The following is a 19,166-nucleotide window of genomic DNA, read 5'->3' as shown; positions in this document are numbered from 1 at the left end:
ACAGAAAAATTATGGGCAAAGTTTAAATGAACTGTAAATGTGTTTGTTCTACGGAACTATGAGTTGACTACATGGATTAAGAACGGAAAAACCCACTGTGATTTAAGAAGTACATTCAGAAAAACAATGTGGAAGCAAAGGCTGTTGCAATCTTGGTTCAAAAGAGAAGGTGTGAATGATGACTAGCAATAGTTAATAGAGACTCACAAGTCTGTAAAAAGTATCGATGCGCAAAGCATACAACAACATTACCGTCATACCTTAGCAAAATATCTTGGCAAGAATCTGAGATAATTCTGGTCCTATGTTAAATCACTAAGCTGGTGTAGGATTTTATTTAGTCACTAGTTGACCTGTCTGACGTGGCAAGAGTAGATAGCAAATGGAAAGCTGAAGTTTTAAATTTTGCATTTAAGAAATCGTTCACACATAAGAGTCATACAAACATACCTTTGTTTGACTACTGCACAGACTTCTGTAAGGAGTGCATAGTAATAGGTGTAGAGAAACAACTGAAAGAGTTGAAAACAAATAAGTCACCAGGTCTGGGCAGAATCCAAGTTAGGTTTCATGAGAGTACTCTACGGCACTGGCCCCTTCTTAGCTTGCATTTATCTTGCATCTCTAGCCCCACTCGATGGACCAAGAAACTGGAAAAAAGTGCACGTGACTCCTGTGTATAAAAAGGGCAAAAGAACAGACCCATAATAAAATTACAGATCACTATCCTTAATATCAGTTTGCTGTAGAATTCTTGAAATAATCTGAGTTCCAATATAATAAATTCCCCTAAGGTGGGAAAGCTTTTGTCCACAAGTCAGCACAGTTTTAGAAAGCATCGCTCGTGTGAAACACAGCTTGCCCTTTTCTCACACAATATCCTGCCCCACTGCAGGCAGTTATCAAAGGTACGAGCATAAGAAATGGGTTCCCAGATATGCCAGAGTCTCGAAGAAGACTACTTACATAATGAAACCCGGTATGTTGTCCTCAATGGCAAGTATTAATCTGAGACAAGGTTATCGTAAAGAGTACCCTAGCGAAGTGTGACAGGCCCACTATTGTTGTCTATATACAGAAATGACCTAATGAACAGGGTAAGCAGCAATCTGTTGCTGTTTGCTGATGATGCCGTGGTGTACAGGAAGGCGTCAAGTGACTGTAGAAGGATACAAGATGCCTTAGCCAAAATTTCTAGTTGGTGTGATGAATAACAGCTAGCTCTAAACGTAGAAAAATGTCAGTTAATGCAGATGAGCAGGGAAAACAATCCCGGAATGTTCAGATTCAACATCAGGAGTGTACTGCTTGGCATGGTCACATTGTTTCAATATCTAGGCATAACACTGCAAACTGATATGAAATGGAATGAGCATGTAAGGGCTGCATAGGGAAGGTGAATAGTTGACTTTCATTTGGTGGAAGAATGTCAGGAAAGTGTAACTCATCTACAAAAGTTGACCTTCTACTGAGCACTATTGTGCTGCATTCTTGAATACTGCTAGATTGCGTGTAATCTCCACCATCTGGGATTGAAAGAAGGCATCGGAGCAACTCAGAAGCAGGATGCTAGATTTGTTACTGGTAAGTTTGAACAACACACAAGTATTGTGGAGATGCTTCAACAATTCAAATGGGAATCCCTGGAGGGAAGACTACACTCTTTCCAAGGAACACAACTCAGAAAATTTGGAGAACTGCTGCCAATGTATATTTCACGTAAGGCCCGCAACTGCAAGTGGAAAGGAAATGATGAGTAGCAGTATGAGGTACCCTCACCACATACCATGCAGTAGCCGTGTAGTATGTATGTAGATGTACTCACTTAACTAAAAACTCTATTTTTCTCATCAACTCATTCCACTAATTCTGACTATATCTAACTTCAAATTACCCAGTTCCCTTTTAAATTGTCTAACCTACCTGTTCCCTTAAGGGTTCTCACATTTCACCCTCCAACATGCAGAGTGCCATGTTTGTTTTTCTGATGAAATCTCCATATGTAGTCCTGTCTGGAGATCTGAATGGGGGACTATTTTCATCTTTGGAATACTTCACCCAGAGTGCTATCGTCATTAAACAATAGTGTAAAGCTGCTTATTCTTGAGAAATATAATGGTCGTAGTTTCCTCCTGATTACGGCTGCTTGCAGTACCAATATGGGATAAAGCAATGTCTAATGTAACAAAGTGAAAAGGCAGCTCTCCTTGAACCATAAATGTTTGTGACATCTCTCCATCGATAACTCTCTGCCAAAGTTTTAATGAAAAATCGACAATGCACATCATTCCTTCCACTAGAACAGTGGTATGTCTATTGGTTGGTTTGGGGGATTAAAGGGACCAGACTGCCATGGTCATCGGTCCCTTTTTCCAAAGACAAAGAACACCCACAGAGAATAAAAACAAGGAACAGAAGAGATCACAGACGATACAGAACAAGAGATACTGAGACAAAGACAAGACAAAACAAACTAAAACCACACAGAGTGTGACGGTGGTTGGCCGACCATAGACATAAAAAAGGAAAGGCCAACCACTTAGAAACACATTAAAAAATCAGTGTAAAACCATAGGCCCAAGGCCAGAATCAACACAAAACAATAAAATAAAACAGAAACACTCAGAGTAAATGATAAAATCCCCCTGCCCGAATAAAACGTAAAACTAAGTCAGCCATAGTGGAGTCGTCTGTTAAAAGGGCAGGGAGCGTAGCAGGCAGCGCAAATGTCTGCCTGACCACAGCTAAAAGGGGGCAGGCCAGCAAAATGTGGGCCACTGTCAAAGCTGCCCCACAGCGACATAGAGGAGGGTCCTCCCGGCGCAGTAAATAACTGTGTGTCAGCCGGGAGTGGCCAATGCGGAGCCGGCAAAGAACTACTGAGTCCCTGCGAGTGGCTCGCAGGGATGACCGCCACACAGCCGTCGTCTCCTTCACAGCACGGAGTTTATTGCGCATTGGCAGTTCGCGCCATTCATCGTCCCATAGCGCCAAGATTTTGCGGCGGAAGACTGCCCGCAAATCAGTCTCTGGGAGGCCAACGTCCAGAGATGGCTTACTGGTGGCCTCTTTCGCCAGGCGGTCAACATGTTCGTTACCCGGGATATCGACATGACCGGGGGTCCACACAAAGACCACAGAGCGGCCGCAACAGGCGAGAGTATGCAGAGACTCGTGGATAGCCATCAGCAAACGAGAACGAGGGAAACACTGGTTGAGAGCTCGTAAACCGCTCAGGGAATCGCTACAGATAACGAAGGACTCACCTGAGCAGGAGCGGATATACTCTAGGGCACGAAAGATGGCGACCAGTTCAGCAGTGTAAACGCTGCAGCCATCCGGTAAGGAACGTTGTTCGGAAAGGTCCCCTAGAGTGAGCGCATATCCGACACAACCAGCAACCATCGAACCGTCAGTGTAAACAACACCAGAGCCCTGATACGTGGCCAGGATGGAATAAAAGCGGCGGCGGAAGGCCTCTGGAGGGACTGAGCCCTTAGGGCCCTGTGCCAAGTCGAGCCGAAGGCTAGGGCGACGAACACACCATGGGGGTGTATGCAAAGTAGCCCGGAAAGGAGGTGGAACAGCGAAACCCTGGAGCCCAGAGAGAAGCTCTTTGACGCGGACCGCTATTGTACAACCAGACCGGGGCCGACGTTCTGGCATACGGACGACCGATCGCGGGAACAGGAGGCGATAGTTTGGATGCCCGGGCGAGCTTAGAACATGGGCAGCATAAGCGGCCAGCAAACGTTGGCGTCGGAACCGCAGTGGAGGTACACCTGCCTCCACTAGTACGCTGTCCACAGGGCTGGTGCGGAAAGCACCAGTGGCAAGGCGTATCCCGCTGTGGAGAATCGGGTCCAGCACCCGTAACGCAGATGGGGATGCTGAGCCATAAGCCAGGCTCCCATAATCCAGACGGGACTGGATTAACGCCTGGTAGAGCCGCAACAGTGTAGAGCGGTCGGCGCCCCAGCGGGTGTTGCTCAAGCATCTCAGAGCGGTTAGATGCCGCCAACACGTCTGTTTGAGCTGCCGGATATGAGGCAGCCAAGTCAACCGGGCATCGAAAACCACCCCCAAAAACCTGTGGGTCTCCACCACAGCAAGGAGTTCGTCGGCAAGATAAAGCCGCGGCTCAGGATAGACTGTTCGGCGCCGGCAGAAATGCATAACGCAGGTCTTGGCTGCCGAAAACTGAAACCCATGCGCTACAGCCCAAGACTGCGCCTTACGGATAGCGCCCTGTAGCTGACGTTCAACAGCTGCAATGCCAGTAGAGCTGTAATAAAGGCAGAAGTCGTCAGCATACAGGGAAGCAGAGACAGAATTTCCCACGGCCGCAGCAAGCCCGTTAATGGCTATTAAAAACAGACAGACACTTAAGACAGAGCCCTGTGGCACACCGTTCTCCTGGACGTGGGAGGAACTATACGAGGCCGCGACTTGCACGCGGAAGGTACGACACGACAGAAAATTGCGGATAAAAATCGGCAGAGGACCCCGAAGACCCCATCCATGAAGCGTAGAAAGAATGTGATGACGCCATGTCGTATCGTACGCCTTCCGCATGTCGAAAAAGACAGCGACCAGGTGCTGACGGCGGGCAAAAGCAGTACGGATGGCCGACTCCAGACTCACCAGATTGTCGGTGGCGGAGCGGCCTTTACGGAACCCACCCTGAGATGGAGCCAGAAGGCCCCGAGACTCCAGTACCCAATGCAAGCGCCGGCTCACCATCCGTTCAAGCAACTTACAAAGAACGTTGGTGAGGCTAATGGGACGGTAGCTGTCCACCTCCAGAGGGGTCTTCCCAGGTTTCAAAACGGGGATGACAATGCCTTCCCGCCATTGCGACGGAAACTCCCCCTCGACCCAAAGACGGTTGTAAAGATCGAGAAGGCGCCGCCGGCAGTCCACTGAAAGGTGTTTCAGCATCTGACAGTGGATGCCATCTGGCCCAGGAGCTGTATCAGGGCAAGCAGCTAGGGCACTGCGAAATTCCCACTCACTGAATGGAGCATTGTAAGATTCCGGGTGGTTGCTGCGAAACGAAAGGCTCCGACGTTCCAGCCGCTCTTTAATGGAGCGGAAGGCCTGGGGGTAATTCGCAGAAGCGGAACTCATAGCAAAATGCTCTGCTAAGCGATTTGCAATGACGTCGGAGTCGGTACAAACGGCTCCATTCAGTGAGAGCGCAGGGACGCTGGCAGGGGTCCGATAGCCGTAGACGCGTCGAATCTTGGCCCAGACCTGCGAGGGAGTGACATGGAGGCCAATGGTGGACACATACCGCTCCCAGCACTCCTTCTTGCCTTGGCGGATAAGGAGGCGGGCCCGCGCACGCAGCCGTTTGAAGGCGATAAGGTGGGCTAAGGAGGGATGTCGCTTGTGACGCTGGAGTGCCCGCCGGCGATCTTTAATCGCTTCAGCGATCTCAGGCGACCACCAAGGCACAGCCTTCCGCCGAGCGGACCCAGAAGAACGGGGAATGGCAGATTCGGCGGCAGTAACGATGCCGGTGGTGACAGATTGAACCACCGCATCAATGTCATCAGTACAGAGAGGCTCAAAAGCGGCAGTGGAGGAGAACAAATCCCAGTCAGCCTTATTCATAGCCCTTCTGCTAGGGCGCCCAGAAGAGTGACGCTGTGGTAGTGACAAAAAGAGCGGAAAGTGGTCACTACCACACAGGTCGTCATGCACACTCCATTGGACAGACGGTAAGAGGCTAGGGCTACAGATGGAAAGGTCAATGGCGGAGTAGGTGCCATGCGCCACACTGAAGTGTGTGAAGGCGCCATCATTTAACAGCGAGAGATCGAACTGCGACAACAAATGTTCAACGATGGCGCCTCGACCTGTGGCCACTGACCCACCCCACAGAGGGTTATGGGCGTTGAAGTCGCCCAATAGCAAGAAAGGCGGCGGCAATTGGGCGACCAGTGCAGCCAGGACATGCTGCGAGACATCACCATCCGGTGGAATGTAAAGACTGCAGACGGTAATAGCCTGTGGCGTCCATACGCGTACAGCGACAGCCTCTAAAGGCGTCTGGAGAGGGACAGACTCGCTGTGCAGAGTGTGAAGGACATATATGCAGACGCCACCAGACACCCTTTCATAAGCTGCTCGGTTCTTGTAATAACCCCGATAGCCACGGAGGGCAGGGGTTCGCATCGCTGGAAACCAAGTTTCCTGGAGAGCAATGCAGAAGAAAGGGCGAAGGCTGAGAAGTTGGCGGAGCTCAGCTAAATGGTGGAAAAAACCGCCGCAGTTCCACTGGAGGATGGTATTGTCCATGGCTGAGAAAGGCGTGAAAGGACTGGGAAGGCAATTTACGCCGCTTGTTCACTCACTGCCACCGATTCAGTACCCGTACGAGAGGCATCCATGGCGTCTGAGGGACCAGCGAGATCAAGGTCCTCAGCGGACGCTAGAATCTCGACGTCATCCTCAGACGCAGAGCGCGAAAGGTGCGGTGGGGTTGGTGCCACCGCAAGTTCTTTGGCCTTAGAGGTCTTTCTCTTGGACTTCTCTCGCTGAACCTTGGGTTTCACCGGCTGGGTAGGCTTCACCGATTCAGTCTCCGGGACAGAGGAGGATCGTGAAGCCCTACGCCCGGCCGCTGGTGAGGACTTATGCCACTGGTGGCCGTCATCCTTCCCGCTGGTGGAACCCTGGGAAGGGAGGGTCCCAAGGGAACTCTTACGGGCGAGAGTAGTCGAAGAAGTTAGACGCTTTTCCGGCTGAGAAGCGGGGACGGATGTCCCCGACGGGTGGGAGGAGGTTGCTCCTGAGGTAGGTGGTGCAGGAGCAACCTGTTGGGTAGAGCCCCCCAAGGGCAAGGGGGCAGGAGGAGTCTTACTGCTTATCGAGCTGGCTGGAAGTCTCGAAACTGATGGAGCTAGCACAGTTGTTGTAGCAGCTGCATAAGTAGATGTCATTCTCACAGGATGGAGTCTGTCATATTTCCGTTTGGCCTCAGTATAGGTCAGCCGGTCCAGGGTCTTATATTCCATGATTTTGCGCTCTTTCTGAAAGACTTTGCAGTCAGGCGAGCAAGGTGAATGGTGCTCCCCGCAGTTGACGCAGATGGGAGGCGGGGCACATGGAGTATCGGGATGAGATGGGCGTCCGCAATCGCGACATGTGAGGCTGGAAGTGCAGCAGGAAGACATATGGCCGAACTTCCAGCACTTTAAGCACCGCATCGGGGGAGGGATATAGGGCTTGACGTCACATCGGTAGACCATCACCTTGACCTTTTCCGGTAACGTATCACCCTCGAAGGCCAAGATGAAGGCTCCGGTAGCAACCTGATTGTCCCTCGGACCCCGATGAACGCGCCGGACGAAATGAACACCTCTACGTTCTAAGTTGGCGCGCAGCTCGTCATCAGACTGCAAAAGGAGATCCCTATGGAAAATAACACCCTGGACCATATTTAAACTCTTATGTGGTGTAATAGAAACGTTAACATCCCCCAACTTGTCACAAGCAAGTAACCTGCGGGACTGGGCGGAGGATGCCGTTTGTATCAGTACTGACCCAGAGCGCATTTTAGACAAGCCCTCCACCTCCCCAAACTTGTCCTCTAAATGCTCGACGAAGAACTGAGGCTTTGTGGAGAGAAAAGACTCCCCATCAGCTCTCGTGCAAACTAAGAATCGGGGCGAATAACTGTTACCTCCATCCTGAGACTTACGCTCTTCCCACGGCGTGGCCAGGGAGGGGAACGTTTTCGGATCATACTTCTGAGCATTAAATTGAGCCCGAGAACGCTTAGAGACTGCTGGCGGCTGGCCGCCAGCGAGAGATGATGTACCACGCTTCATTGCGGGTCATCCGCCCTGATGCCACCTACTCCGACCAAGGGCCCTCCCCACGGGCGCCACCCAGCCACAGCAATAGCCACCTGGCAGGATGGTCATTGCCGGGAGTCCTGATGCCCCAGGGAGATGGGCATCTACTCCTTGGCATACGTGGGGAGTGAACGGCGCAGGCATCAGTAGAGCGATCCCTGTGTTGTCAGGGGGCTACAACCAAGAGGGTACATTGCGGCCCCACCACAACGGACTGGCTACCGTGCTGGATGTTAGGTGACATGTGGTCCATGGGCGTCGTCAGTGCAGAAAATGGCCCCGCACAGTGCTTGGCAGAAAGTGCACGCAGGGGCGCATCGATGCCCAAGAGATGGAGAGCGGGCAAGACTGCAATGCAACGACGAATAAGATGGCGAATGTTCTCAACACAACACGGACACAGTGCACCAAGTAAGGCGCCCTTCCCCAATCGGCTCGCTCTTCGGAAAAATTTTGAGATATGGAGGTCAAACCCGACAGGGGACCATCACATAAGGCCGAAACGTTTGAGACTCCTTTTAGTCGCCTCTTACGACAGGCAGGAATACCGCGGCCCTATTCTAACCCCCGAACCCGCAGGGGGGAGTGGTATGTCTATTCACTGATCATCTTGTACGGCATGGTATTGTGACACTTCTGTGATACTGATAGTGAACACATAATCTGTCATGCTGAAGACTGATCATGGAGTCTCCATGACACAGCATATTTCTGCACAAAAGCTTTGTAAAGGACTAGAAACTAAGAGATGCAGTGTGTATGTCAACATGAACAGACCAGTCAGTGTCCTGACAATAAATGTGGTTTCTTGTTTTGCTTAGTGTGTGAGTACGTATGTACACTTCTAGTTCAGTGTCATGGGTCATAAGTATCAGTTTTATAAATAAAGTGACGAAATAGTGTGATTCATTAACCACTACATCACAACTCTACAATCAAACTCTTGCAACTGACCAATGTGAAGGACTTTAGTTAACACAAGAAACACACACATTGCATGCTGAAGGGCAACATTTCACGATAAGGCATGAGTAAGTGTTTGGAAATGTAATTATTATATCAAAATTCATGGCAAAATGCTCTTATTGATGTAGATTTTCATTCTGAGCTTTTTTCATTGTTAAATTGAGTAAAGCAATTCCCGTGTTTAACATCACACAAGAAGACTAGCACTATTGATACACAAAAGTTATTGTTGTCTACAAAAGCAGTTTAATATCTCTTGTGATTCTCCTTCATATTGTGAATTTAAATACAACAGAGGTGATAGCTTTTATTTTGAGTAACTGTATATTTACCTTTTGAAACTCATGAAATGTTTTTAAACATAACATTACACAACAGGATCCTTTGTGACTGACGTCTGGTGTTGAATGATTTTCATTTTCATTTGAGTTATCCTTACTAGATCTGCAGCAGGTACAACTAACAGTGTTGTCACTAATTGCACCAGCAATGACATTCATACCTGAAATGAGAACAAAAACAATAAAGAACCATGGAATTATGGAACACAAACTGGACAATGACTGCAAAAACTGGTTAGCATTTATGTTCATGCTTAGCACTTTCTGGAAGGATGGTTTTTTCCCCTACTTCAATTATGAAACTACACTATAATCTTATAATGAGTCTGGGTTGACAAACCTTATGACAGTATCTTGATTCTTCTTAAGTCTTGTCTCAATTATTAAATACATCAGCACTGCCATTCTGATGTCTTTACCTATCCTAAAGCCACTCTGGCCATCATCTAGCACGATATTCTAAATCTTCTTCTCCACTGTAATATACATTATTCTTGCCAATAGCTTTGATGAATGAGCTGTTAAGCTTGCACAATACTTCTCGCATTTATTTATCTATGGTATCTTCAGGATTCTGCGGATCATAATCTTCAGAAAGCTTGATTATATGTTCCAGTCTCACGGATTCTACACACTAAACTGAAAAATCATTTGTTTTCCACTACATGCAGTAATTTCAGAAATTCCAAAGGAATGTTGTCTATGCCTTCTGCCTTATTCACCAGTAATTCTTCCAAAGGTCTGTTAAACTCTGACTAATAGTGAATCCCCATTGTCTTCCAATCTGATACCCTTTTCTTCTACATTCATATCAGCAGACAGTGCCTCTCCCTCATGCGAAAACCCAATGTACCCTTTCCACCTATCCATTCTATCCTCTATGTTTAACAGTGAAATTCCTCTCGCACTATTAATGTTGTTACCTTTACTTTTAGTTCCATTGAAGACTGTTTTGACTTTTCTATATGCTGAAACAGTCCTCCTGGCAACCATTTCTTTTTTTATTTCTTCGCACGTTTCCTGCAGCCATTTCAACTTAGCTTCCCTTTACTTCATATTTATTTCATTCTTCGGTAAGTTGTATTGCTGTATTCCTGCTTTTCAAGAGCATTTTTGTACTTTCTTCTTTTGTCTAACTTCAATTGAAGTATTTCTTCTATTATCCAAAGTTCTGTAAGTTACCTACCTTACACCTCTATTTGTCTGTCCAACTTCGGTGATTGCCTTTTTTTTTTTTTTTTTCTTCGAGATGTCCATTCCTCTTCAATAGCACTTCCCATGGTGACATTCATCACTGCAGTATCTACAACTCCAGGGAACTTCAAGCAGTCACCATTTCTCAAAACTTCAGTATTCCACTTTTTTCCATATTTATTCTTCTTGGCAATTCTCTTAAACTTCAGTCAACTCTTCATCTTTACTAAAACATGATCTGAGTATATATCTGTTGCTGAGTACACCTTATAATCCTACTGTTCATAATGGACCTTTACTTTTTTTATTTTTTTAAATCCATCTTTCATCATTAACATGCAATCGATATCGTCAGAAGAATTACAGCTATTTGTACATTATGTTTTACATAACAAAATATTACATGGTAAAAACATAGCAATGTTGTACCCTATTAGCTTATAACTGCCTCTACACCCATATCTACACATAACAGTAAGCCTTAATTTATCAGCATTAACATGCAATCGATGTCATCAGAAGAATTATAGCTATTTGTACATTATGTTTCATATAACAAAATATTACATGGTAAAAAAAATATAGCAGTGTTGTACCCCATTAGCTTATAGCTGCCTCTACACCCATATCTATACATGATAGTAAGCCTTAATTTATCAATAAATTAAGTCATTTTGCTCACATTACACCATTTTCTGCTGCTGTTGGGATTAACTTATGTGTGTTTGCTCACAAATCTTTATCTTCTTTCCATTTTACTTCACTGACTCCTACTATATCTAGACTGAGGCTTTGCATTTATCTTTTCAGATTTTCTAGCTTCCCTACCACATTCAGATTTCTCACAGATTTTTCTCATACACAGCTTCCCCCTGCCAGTCTCTTCCTGAGATCTGAATGGGGGACTAATCTTGAATTTTTTGCCAAGGGATAGATCGTGATAACAATTTTTCAATACAGACCATTTTCCTATGGACACACATTATGTGTCTTTAATACTGTGATTTCCATTACCTTTGTTAGGTCATACTTTGCCATGACGTGTGTAACAACTACTGTTAAAGTTTTTCATTCTCTTTCATTTTTACCCAGAAGTGAGTGTAGAATGTATGCTTGGAAACGAAATAAGAGTTCTAAGGTTTTTTTCCGTTAATTGTTTCTAATGTGAGATGCAGCAAGATCTTTGAACTCTGAAATGACATAAGATGACAAATATTTTCCACCCGAGTGCAGCTCTGGTACAAAGACAACGAATACTTCATGCAGATTCAGATCTAGAGACTCTGAAAAGCTAAGAGTGGACACTCTGAAATATTCACATGAAGCTAAGAATTTCTAGGAGTTACTAGTGTTGTAGGAATGTTGTTATAGTAATATGCAAGCTGAAATCTAACTTTGTTTTTACAGTACAGAATGTTCTTCCTCTGTGCACTAGTGTGACTAACAGATGTATTCATCAGCAGCTACTTTTGATATGTATAACAAATAGACCCAGCTTCTTTGACAATTTTCACACTGAAACTAGTGTCAGTGACCATGACATGGTTGTGCCTACAATTATTACCAAAGTACAAACAACACAAGTAGAAAGATAAACATATTCAGTAAACCAGATAAAAAAAAAGGCAGTGGCGTACATATTTCAATGAGAAACTTGAAACTTTCGGTGCAAGACAGGTGTGTGTGTGTGTGTGTGTGTGTGTGGGGGGGGGGGGGGGGGGGGTGCTGAATGAAATACATGTGGCTGTAAAGATAGCAAAGTGTTAAGTCTTCAATGACTACCGTAGCAGAATACTGTCACATGATCTTTCAAAAACCCAAACAAAATGTGGTCATATGTAATGGCTGTTAGTGGCCCCTAAGCTAGTTTCCAGTGGCTTGCAAATGAGACAGGAACTGAAAGTGAGGGCGCCAAAGTGAAAGATGAAATTCTTAACACTGTTTCCATATGTAGTTTTAAGATAGAAATCCCATTAGAACTGCCACAATTTAATCTTTGTATGACTGAAGAGATGAGTGAAATAAGTTTTACTGTCAATGGTGTTGAGAAACAGCTGAAATTGTTAAATCTGAACAAAGCTTCAGCACCTGATGGAATCCCTATCAGATTCTACACTGAATTTGCAGTTGACTTAGCCCCTCTCCTAACTATAATCTATCATAGATCTGAAAGAAAGCACAGATGACACCCATTCATTAGAAGAGAGGTAGAAGTAATTCACAACACTACTGTTCAAACCCTTGACTAGCATTTGTTGCAGAATCTTACAACATATTCAGTGCTCACACGTAATGAGGTATTTCAAACAGAAACACCTCCTCCATGCCAACCAGCAAGGATTCTGAAATCACTGATCACGAGAAACCCAACTTGCACTTTTCTCGCATGACATACTGAAAGCTTTGGATCAAGGCAGTCAGGTAGATGCAGTACTTCTTTAATTCCAAAAAGGATTTGGCAAAGTACCACATCTATACTTATTGTCAACAGGATGATTATGTGAGTTACAAGCAAAATTTGTGACTGGATTGAGGTTTTTTAATAGAGGGAACATAGCATGTTATCTCAGATGGGGGATCATTGTTACATGTAGAAGTGGCTTTAAGTATGTCCCAGGAGTGTATTGGGACATTGGCTGTTCATGATGTACATTAATGACATTGTAGACAATGTTAATAGTAATATCAGACTTCTGCAGACGATGTATTCACCTGTAGTGAAGTACTGTCTGAAAGAAGCTACATAAATATTCAGTCATTCTCGATAAGATTTCAAAGTGGTGCAAAGATTGGCAACTTGGTATAAATGTGTACAGAAATGTAAAATGAGTTCTCATTGGAATTGGCCAACTACTACAAATACCTGGGTAGGCTCAGTCATGGATAAAGCAGGTGGCAGACTTTTATTTATTGCTAGAATACTGGGAAAATGCAATCAGTCTACAAAGGCGACAGCTAACAATCACTTGTGTGACCCATTCTGGAATACTGCTCAGGCGAGTGGGACCTGTACCAAATAGGACTAAACAGTGGACATTGAACATATCCACCTATACAGAGAAGGGTAGCATGAATTGTCACAGGTTTGTGTGGCCTGTGGGAGAGCGTCATAGAACTGGAAGGCTCTTGAAGATAGAAGTAAACTATTCAGAGAAAGTCTAGTTTCAAAGTTTCAAGAACAATGATGGTTCTAGGAATACACTACAACCCCCTAATTATTGCTAGGGTTTGTGAGGACAAGATTAGACTAATAACTGCACAAACACAGAGGCATTTGAACAATAATTTTTGCCACACTCTAAGTGAATGGGATGGGAAGACACCCGAATAAGTCATACAATGGGATTACTCTCTGCCATGCACTAAAATGGTTTGCAGACTACAGATGTACAGGTGGGCTGTAGATAAATGTATGAAGCAAGTATTTGTGTGCCCCTTACAGAGCCTGAACAGTCCGGCGCATTGTTGGCTGAGTGAATGACACGTATGTGAGAGAAGTTGACTGCATAATATTGGGCCAAGGGATATGGCCACCGTTTATCCCTATAAATAATGGTGGGCCCACTAATAAATGGAAATAATTTTTAATTATTTATCATGGGAGTTCTGTGTACTTTCTGCGTCCTCATGCCATGTTCATTGCTGATTCTTTTGCCTTTAAGGACAGGTTCCCTATTTCATGACATTGCCTTGGACCTGTGTCTGCTCCTCCACAGTCTCAGGCAAGATTATTGTCAGAAAATAAGTCTTGGGCCATCCTTGCTGATTACTTGTATTCAAAGTTCAAGCAGCAGATCAATCTTGGGATTGTAATGGTACTTGAATTACGTAACCATTACGGAACCTCACCTCAACATCTCGATACCAGAATTATTCTACTGTGTTTCTGTAAAATAGTTAACATATTTCTGTGACAACATTCAGATTTGATTTCATTAATGTAAAGGTACTTTGATACATTGATATGTTTATATTGCAATGATATTATTCTTTTTTTTGCAGTGATAATATTCTTTGTCACTATGATCTTCGACGTACTTGTAACTCTGATTTATGGGCGCGTAAGCGGTTATTAGAGAATCAAGTCTCGGTCATCATGTTGAAAAGACTCAAATTGTAGTCAGTTTATGAAATGTGAACTTTATCAGTGAGGAAGATATTTTCAATTATGTTTTATATTGTGAAGTGATGTTGCAACAAAAGTAATAAAAAGGAAGTGTAACTTAAATTCGGAGTGCTGATTACTTTTTTACACCACCATTGTGCTAACTTGCAAAAGTTTAATCTTCAAGAATGGTTTATGAAACACACCTATAAAACTTTTGAATATCGCAGAACAACACCCAGGCCTCTTTGCATCCGTGCTTGGAATCATCACTACCTACATTTTCGACAATTGAGCCATGAGTTCACAACGAGACCAGCGTGAGAAACACGAAAAGATGAGTGCCTAGTTTATCCATTATTTCAAGAAATGACTTTATTAACTGTGCTATAATGACACCTGCCACATAATATAAATTTGTTGTTGCCCGAAAATGCAATATTTAGCAGTGTGAGCAACACTACAATCAATTAATTTTTGACCTTTGTTGTGGTAGGGTTGTCAGAGGATCCAGAATGTTTTATGGTCGAGATGTTAGCCGTATACCATGGTTAGCTATTAATGTATGAGGGTTGAATGAAAAGTAATGCCTCCACCTTTATTAATGGGGTTTGGATGAGAATATTTTAATAAATCAAATGCAGAAATAATACTTAGAATGTGATCGTTAATTACCAATATTCACTTGCCCACATAATCACCAACCAATTGGATACATTTCTGCCAACGATGAACAAGTTTTCTGAAGCCGTCACGGAAGAAGTCAACACTGTTTCCGCAACCAGTCTCATAGTTCTCTCAATGACTTCATCAGAAGCATAATGATGTACCCACAGATAGTCTTTCATTACTGGGAACAGATGGTAGTCAGATGGTGCTAAATCTGGACTGTATGGAGGATGCCATATGGTGGTGAGATCCAGTCTCTGAAGTTTTGCTGTGGTGGTACGTGAAGTATGTGATTTGCCGAGCAAAGCAATAGTGTGACCCACACATTCTTGTGAAATGCCGATTGTGCTTGCAATTTCTCTCTGAGTGATACGACGATAGTCTTGAATCAATCTGTCAACATTTTGCTTGTGAAACTCAGTGGTTGCTGTCACAGGCTGTCCAACTCTTTGCTTGTCAAGCAGGACAGATGTTCCCGCATCAACATCTTTAAACTTACTCACCTACCGACACACAGTACTCACATCAATACAATCACCATAAGCTGCTTTCATTCTGTGATGAATCTCCTTTGGGGTGACACCTTCTGCTGTCAAGATTTCAACGACTGCACATTGCTTAAATCGCATTGACCGACCGTCTATGCAGGGTTCCATACATTACACTGTAACAACACAACCGTTCAATGCTAAAGCTTTGCGCCAACTGGAGCTGTAGAGAAGGGGCTACAGGACAAGCCAGTACCTGTCGCATACCAATGCTGCCAACTGCTGAAGAGTTATGAAGGTGGAGGCATTACTTTTCAGTCAACCCTCATACAACTAATAAGGTACATTTTAAATTTTTTGCTAATCTGTGAAGGATTCCACATTATTTCCTTACTATTTTGGACAGTTTGTTAAAAAACTCTGCAACAGGATACAGAGTGTCACTCAGACTCCAGACAAGAAAGTACACTCTTATTTTTTTGGTATTGTATATTCTAGTTCATCTGAAATTGATTTTTATAGCTGATACCATATTCAACTGAGAAGTAAATGTGCTAGGAACTGAGTGTAAAAATTTCTAGATTTCTGAAGCTGTATTTGTAAGGTATGTGGTTTTCAACACGGGTACTCTCAATCACCTCTTTCACAGCACAAATACAGATTGGAAAATGGAAAAAGATCACCATGAAGGAAGGTACCCCATTTGATAGTTTGGGATATGTATTGCGTCCAGTCAGCAGAAAAAATAAATTTCAAAGAAACTGCTACGCAAAAGGGGTGTTTGGGTGATATCAGTGCATAAAACTAAGCACACAAATTCAAATCCTTACTAAAAAGTAGTCATCCAGCATTTGAAATACTGCTCTTAAAATATGAACTCTCCCTATACCTCTTACACCAACATATTCTACATATGAAATGAGAGACAGTAGAGATTTTATTATAAGAGGCAGCTTGTGTACTTTTTGATCATTTGTATTGAGTGAGTTCCACTTCTTGGGATGGTGTTACACCATCCGCGGTAAAAAAAAAAAAGTGGAAGATGAGCTTTTTTCTCCGCCCCGAGGTTCGATCACTGCATTTTCATACATTATTCAATGAAGTAAATACTAATTCCGTATTGTTCATCTTCGAATGTAGCAGCATTTCAATGTATTACGAAAATCTGAATGGCAAGACTGTTTGGGATGTTTGTCAATATGGCCAACGCTATATTCTGAATTTTTCCTACCTGTGAGAAGAGATGGTTGCTAATAGGAACTTTTACGAATTGTGAATCACATGCAGTATTCTCTTCACCATAAGAATAATACGAATATAAACATTTTGCCATGTATTCTTTCGTGTTTGCTGCTATCTCATTTAAATCCTGTCTGCCTAATAAACTACGAAACTAGAGTGAGACAACAGCAAACACAGGAAATTAAGCACGGCAATTGACTAGATTTTTAAATCTAAGATGACTAATTTCTGTGCAGAATGTAATGTACTAAAGAGGCGTCTGCAAAGATTTTCAAACGGAGAAAATTTTTCGCTAAACTCTCATTCAGAACATCATCTATCATACACAGTCTATTATTTGATTCTTGTTGATCATTATCAAAGAAAGCAGCAGTGTAAGTAACAACAAATAGCAGTCTCTTGCCATTGTAGCTAATGAGACGATGCCCCTCTCTCTCTCTCTCTCTCTCTCTCTCTCTCTCTCTCCCTCTCTCTCTCAAGTTGTAAGCGGCGGTAGTGTGCGCAAAAGCAAGCCATGCCACGAGTGGCGACAGGCCGTAAACACTCATTATCAGAATGCGACAAACAATGCATGACACAGTACAATTTTCAGCTTAGAGTGACGTAAACACCTATAACAAAGAGAACAGCACTTATCAGATCAAAGAAAAATAAGCAATCAATTCAAACCAGATGAAGCACGTGAAAAAGGAAGGATACCCGTATAAATAAGGATGGAGCGCCTGACACATAGCAATGGCTACCTGGTAAAGCTTAACTGCTAAGTTTATGACTCGAACCAAACTACTGTAGCTATATCATCATTCATTTGACCTAAATTGTGTCTCATATTACAATGGACCAACTTTGTTTCAATTTGGAGGTGCGGCCTAAACTTTTCTCTCCCCTTGAATTTCGAGTCTCAAATTTCAGGTGCGGCTTAGATTCGGGAAAAGTTTTTTCCTCGATTTCGAGTCTCATTTTTCAGGTGCGGCTTAGATTCGAGTAAATACGGTAGTCCCCTGATAGTGCTGCACCTTCTTCTGTGACTGGCGAATGGTGGTGGGGTTGTGAATCTCTGGGCAGATGGCGAAAGTTGGTACTGGCTACACAGCTGTCCCATTATGTGTTAAAACAGGCTTGAGTATTGCCTACAGCTGGAAGTACACATGAGCTAGCAGGGGACGCTTTGCCTGATGGAACTGTCGCTGATCTTCCTGAGAGGTCTGGACAAGAGCAGAGGGTGGGATGGTTTGTCACTGGGAGCTTCAATGGTAAGTGAGTGATGGAACACCTCAGGGAAAGAGTGGGCAGGTTGGGAAACAAGGCCAGTGTCCTTTCTGTTTAAGTGCCAGGAGATCTCATCTGAGTTGCAGAGAAGGCTTTCCTGGCAGCAGTTGAGTGCACTAGGTGCAAATAACAGCTCTCACAGATACAAATGACACCTGCTGCCCGGGTTCAGAGCCATTATCAATTCATATTTGGTGAAGACAGTTACCCTCACTTTTGGGGTGGAAGGAGAGCTATTACTTTGCTGCATCATTCCCAGAACTGATCGTGTTCCCCTGGTTTGGGGCCTATTGGGAAGGCTTAAGCCAGAGGCTCAGATGATTCCACGAAGATCTTGAATGTAGATTTCTCAATCTTTGCTATCTGGTGGATAATTGTGGGGCCTCCTTAATAGGTCAAGTGTACACTATACAGAGGAGTGGCTACTGTGACAGTGAAGTACCTGTGGTATGCACCTGTGAGTTTTTTAGGATAGAGAAATCCCTCAATAGGATTAATAAGATGTGCTCTGATTCCAGACAGGGTAGTCATTTGTCATAACAGTTCAGAGAAATAAGATGTTGATTCAGTATTAGTTAAGTGCAGGGGCATCTATGGAAATGCTCCGGAACTATGCTTGCTTATAAGCAGTTAACAGTTCCCATACAGTACTAGGATCAGAATACTGTCTGGAACCAGGTGTCAATAGCAATGAAATTCCAACTGGAGTGTATATCACAAAGATGGGTTGAACGTTAGTGGTGGAGGTGTGTTTATAGCCATAAAAATATGACATCATCTAGTGAGATTAGTACAGATTAGATTAATACTGAAATGAATTCATTTCATCTCAATACAGATTCCAAATGCGAAATAACTTGGGTGGTGACATGCGTTAAAGATGGGGCAAACATGGAGATTTGAGCTTATCAACAACAGACTGGGAGACTCAAGTGATTCGGGTGGATATTAGGGACAGGGAATCATGTGAAAATTGTTTTAAAGTCATTATCTGAAAATGACCTTGAGCAGTTAATCAGAGGAC

The 19,166-nt window shown here is 43.9% G+C and overlaps 1 protein-coding gene across 1 annotated transcript in view; it reads right to left on the bottom strand.

Moving 5' to 3' along the window:
• LOC126418874 (uncharacterized) overlaps positions 1-19,166 on the bottom strand; it is a 69,204-nt gene that overhangs the window by 19,011 nt on the left and 31,027 nt on the right. Inside the window, exon 9 of the mRNA XM_050085874.1 lies at positions 9,167-9,336. Coding sequence (XP_049941831.1) covers positions 9,167-9,336 — 170 coding nt within the window. The remainder of the gene's footprint in view (positions 1-9,166; positions 9,337-19,166) is intronic.

Source organism: Schistocerca serialis, chromosome 9 (genome assembly GCF_023864345.2).
Source record: "Schistocerca serialis cubense isolate TAMUIC-IGC-003099 chromosome 9, iqSchSeri2.2, whole genome shotgun sequence".
Lineage (NCBI taxonomy): Eukaryota > Metazoa > Arthropoda > Insecta > Orthoptera > Acrididae > Schistocerca > Schistocerca serialis.
The sequence above is the reverse complement of the archived record's forward strand: the minus strand, read 5'-3'. Positions and strand labels throughout refer to the sequence as shown.